Source organism: Bidens hawaiensis, unplaced genomic scaffold, assembly GCF_021521415.1.
Source record: "Bidens hawaiensis isolate Kalapana, Puna unplaced genomic scaffold, B.hawaiensis_p1.1 tig00030915_1, whole genome shotgun sequence".
Taxonomy (NCBI): domain Eukaryota; kingdom Viridiplantae; phylum Streptophyta; class Magnoliopsida; order Asterales; family Asteraceae; genus Bidens; species Bidens hawaiensis.
Genome location: NW_027495183.1, coordinates 47,424 through 52,109, shown reverse-complemented (window position 1 = coordinate 52,109; position 4,686 = coordinate 47,424). Strand labels below are relative to the sequence as shown.

The 4,686-nt window shown below is 32.7% G+C and overlaps 1 protein-coding gene across 2 annotated transcripts; it reads left to right on the top strand.

The window, feature by feature from the left end:
* Nucleotides 1–209: 209 nt before the first annotated feature.
* LOC143581420 (uncharacterized) lies at nucleotides 210–1,611 on the top strand. Of its 2 annotated transcripts, none has more exons than XM_077064211.1 (7): nucleotides 210–440; nucleotides 512–583; nucleotides 751–818; nucleotides 906–1,029; nucleotides 1,114–1,194; nucleotides 1,284–1,373; nucleotides 1,446–1,611. In XM_077064211.1, the coding sequence occupies exons 1-7, from the start codon at nucleotides 213–215 to the stop codon at nucleotides 1,515–1,517; spliced, it is 735 nt and encodes a 244-aa protein (XP_076920326.1). In that variant the 5' UTR covers nucleotides 210–212; the 3' UTR covers nucleotides 1,518–1,611. The 2 variants fall into 2 exon arrangements, with proteins under 2 accessions (XP_076920326.1, XP_076920325.1); XM_077064210.1 differs by having other exon boundaries at nucleotides 885–1,029.
* Nucleotides 1,612–4,686: the final 3,075 nt, after the last annotated feature.

The window sequence follows — 4,686 nt, the reverse complement described above, 5'->3', positions numbered from 1 at the left end:
TTTTTTTGTTTCTCAATTCCCCATATTATTGTTGTTTTAATTGTTTATGTTCTTGTTTTATAATCAAGTTTAACATTTTATATTACTTTATTAAAACCACAGATCTGTAGAGATTAAGGAAAATTTACAGTAAGAGTTTGCTAGGGTTTTACGGTATCGAATTCTGTTTATTTTATTTCCAAAAGAATCTTGTTGTGTAAAACCGAGGTTGAATGGGGCATCATTTTGTGTTGCTGGTTACCGAATCCTCTCATGCGGCTGGAATTGAGAGCAAAAGTATATCGAATTTAGCGAACGAAGAACTGGCTACTGATGTTTGTATTCATAGAATGGATCACGGTTTCGAATCGTTAAAGAAGTTTGTAGAATGCAGGATCTGCCATGATGAAGATGAGGACTCAAATATGGAGACACCCTGTGCTTGTTGTGGCAGCTTAAAGGTTATGCAATATAGTTTTTGATTTATGAAATTAATATTTAACTCACTTTGTTTAATTCAATATGTTTTCAGTATGCCCATCGCAAATGTGTTCAAAGATGGTGCAACGAAAAGGGAAACACCATATGCGAGATTTGCCTTCAGGTTTGTCCTCAACAAGAGGTGTATTCGCCATTAGCTCACAAGCAGTTTGACTCGTTTGTGCACCCTTTTCCTTCAACAAACAAGCATATTAGTTATAAATTAGTAAACCATATATAATGTTTTATGATTAGCATTCTCAGTTATTCTTGTTTTTCTTTGAATTTCAGCCATTCAAGCCCGGATATTCATCACCGCCTCCTTTATTCCATTGTGATGGCATTCCAATGAATTTCAGGTGTGTTTTTGAACTTAACTATCATTATTTATATATTCATATATTTTTTTTCATTATGTAATTTAGGGGTAACTGGGAGATTTCTAGACGGGATCTATACAGTTTGCGGTTTTCAGCAATGGATTCTGTTGGTCATGTTGAACCCGAATTTGATGAGTATATCACTCTAAGCACCAAAAGCTTGATTTGTTGCCGTGTAATTGCTATAATTGTATGCCATCTCTATGTTAATTTTATCTTCTAAACACTAGAGCGTTTTTAAATTGATACTTTTTTATGTATAAATTTATTGCAGTTTATGGCTCTTCTCGTGTTGCGACATACTCTACCAATTATCATGAATGGAACACAAAGATACACTGTTACCATGTTCACGGTAACATGAAACGTGAAACACGAAACATTGCTCGGGCAAATTATTTTTTAAATTTTATTAATTTCATTTTAGTATTATTTTTGCTGCAGTTTGTAATGTTAAGAAGCCTTGGTGTTCTGCTGTCAATATATATCATGGTTAGAGTTTTTGCATCGGTTCAACGCCGGCAGCAAGTACAGGTAGCAATTTAAAACGAAATGTGTAGATTTGATTTCTAATTTTGGTTCTAAATTTGATATCTGATTTGGTAGGATCATGATCCTTCAGACGAAGAAAGCAATCTCGCAGAAGAGACTCGTTTACATATTGTTCATGTTCATTGATATCTTCATGTTTGAAGGATCATAGAGCATTGTAAAGTTGTTTTACGTTTTTAAATGTTGATTATTTATCATTAAGGGTGGTGATTTGATGATATATATATAAAGAGGCTATCAGGCCATAATATTTGACTTTACGCATCGAAAAGCAAAAATTTTATATTCAAATTTATACCTTCTTAGTAGGTTTTGGTTGTGTTACGTGTCATCATCTTGAAGAGGGTTTCTATAGACACCAAACATCCATCTATGCTCCTAAGTGGACCTTCTTTGTAACTAGGTAAAGCTGTTTGAGAATGAAGCTTCTCACATATCTTGAATGGTTATCAAAGGTATTCATAGTGGTGTTTTTTGTTTTTTGTTTTTTTTAAGAAACAATGAGCAGTGTGCAATTTTCATTCGACATATTTTTGAAGTAATAGTGAGTTTTGTGGGATTATTATCAGATATTCATGTTTGCGTATTTTATTTTCATTTTTTTAATTCATCCGCTTTATAGTGTTCAAAGAGTTTTTAATTGGAATGGAAGCAATTCTGGTTTTCAATTTTGTTCATGCAGCAACATTACATTTAGCTGTTTGAGAAAGGCAACATTGTTCAAGAACATTTTCAGTAAAAATGGACTTACATGTCTCAGTTTTGATCAAGAACATGTTAACTTGACCAATCTTGGCAATCATGTTAGCCCTTTTTTTGTGTAAGTTTATTTTTTAGCACTTAGTTTATCATTTCAAGATTTAAAATAACATCTTTCCAAACCTATGTATTGGCTATAAATTTAGTCTTCACTTGGCACTTTGCAGTCTTTAGAATCATCAAGAAATTTGATTGGACATGATTAAATTGCAAGGTTTTTGGAGAATAGATAGTGTTTGGAAATCATGGTTCGACTAATAGAAGTTTTGACATCAATTCGTTCTCATTGTCTTGGAGTTGATTCCGTTTTCTAGTATTTTTTATTTCAACGAGTCGTCCCGACTGGCTGATGACCCCCACTTGCTTATTTGGTAGGCTTACGTGATTCTAAAAGGGCCTCAATTTTGAAGTTCGCTTTAGGCCTCTAAAAATATCGGGTCGCCCCTGATGCGCCCCGTATAAGGCTATACGAGGCCTTATACGCCCCTCACTACTAAAAAAATGCCTTTAATGACTTGCTCACAATGACATGCGTCAATTTATGACGAGCAAATGTGTCCGTCATTAAAAAACGTCATATTTTTAAAAAATTAAAGGATTTATGACTTTTATTTTTGTACGTCATAAGAGCTGTGTCATAATTTCAAAAACTAACTAGTGCTTGTCATATTTGAGTGTCATCTTACGATCCCAAATAAAAAAACCTTTTACAACTGTCTAAAATTTCTCAAAAATAGCGTATTCCCAATTAATATCCCTTCTCCCAAAAAAATCTTTACAGTTTCCCCCAAAATTGAGTTCAGTGTTTCTCCATCACCATCACCCATCAGAATACGTTCCTCCACCACCACCGCCCAAGACGGTGGTCTTTCTCCTCCGCCACAGCTAGGTTTTCGGTTGATTGAAGGATTGTAGGCAGGAAGTTCATCTACAGTGAGGTACGTGCCTTCAAATGTTGTTAGGGTTAGGGTTTAATGTTGTTAATCGGTTAGGTTTATGTTGTTAATTAGTTGTTTTGCTTGCTGATTAGACAGATGAAGCTTCATCTGCAACTCTACCTACAGGTATGTGTGTCTCTGGTTCTTCCGGATTTCAAAGATTTATTGTTTTGAATAATAATAACAATAATAATAATAATTTTAACATAAAGGTTAGAATGCACACCAAGTGTTTGATTAAATGCTCAAATGAGGAAAGTGTATTGTTTTGTTACACCGTGCAACTAATCATATTATATATAATAATTGCATTTACTTTTAACAGTTTTTTAAATCTTTGGATGTTGAAACAGTGAAGATGACAAACAAGTGTTAATTAGTTGTTTTGCTTGCTGAATTCTGAATTTTATTTAACTTTTTTTTAAAACCAGAAACCTGAATGCTGAATATATTGTAGACTCTTGAATATAATGTGTTAAATTTTGTTATGTTTTTTTATTTGTAGACTCTTGAATTCTGAATTTTATACAACCTTTATTTTCTTTGTCATAGGTATAATGTATATACTTGAATATAATTTTTTGTAATATTTCAGGTGAACGTATCAATAGGAAGGAACCAAATCAACATCATCTATCATGAATACGCAGATAGAGCCCCCGTTAAACAAATGCTATTGTGGCAACAACTAACCATCTTTTAATCAAGATGGAGAGATAAGATTGTTAAACTTTAATTAATTATGTTACCATTTGTTTCACATTTTCAAACTTCAAATTTTCAAATATTTTTTTGTACGCGTTTTGATTGTGACTTTGATGCAAACAGATGGTTAGAATGAAGAGATCATATCCTTTTTTACTAGAAAGCATCCCTCCTGTTGCTTATGTATCTCCAATTGATTTTAAATCAAGATGGAGAGATAAGATTGTTTTCCTTTGACCGGTTGATTGTTGAGTCTTTTAAGTTGGTTAATTGAATTCACTATTCTTTTTATTTTTCAATATGGTATGTATGCTTTGACGGCTTTATGTGTTATTTTATGTTGTTGAAATAACTATTTTATGTTTGTTAATATATGCTTATTTAATAAGTCTTATTGGGTGGTCTTATTATCAACACAAGAATTGTTAAGTTCTCATTTTCTGACATACTTGACCCGTTTCATTCAGGTACAGTTATTGCTGGTTAATAGTAATAGATACAGCAGCAGCCCAGAAACACGTTAGTCTTAACAAAAAAATTTGAATAAAGCTGAAGTTTCAAATAATGTAAGTTAATACTATGATGCTTTGTTTATAATGTCCAACTTGTTGCTTTAGCGAAACCATTAGTTGATTAGAGAGCTGATTAATAAGAACATGTTGAATTGAATTTAACTGTTTGTAATTGTGTAGTGCCCAACTGAGTTAGGAAGGACTTAAAATACTTGTCAAAATCAATGTAATTTACAAGTTTTGTTATGTTTATATTAGTTTGTTTTGACCTGACCAAATTTCTTAACATTTTCTTTGTTTAATGTTCTTCTCAGGTTGGGGGAGGCAAACATGAACACACGGAGGCGGATTTTGATGGAAGTCGAGTAGAATGATCAAAAG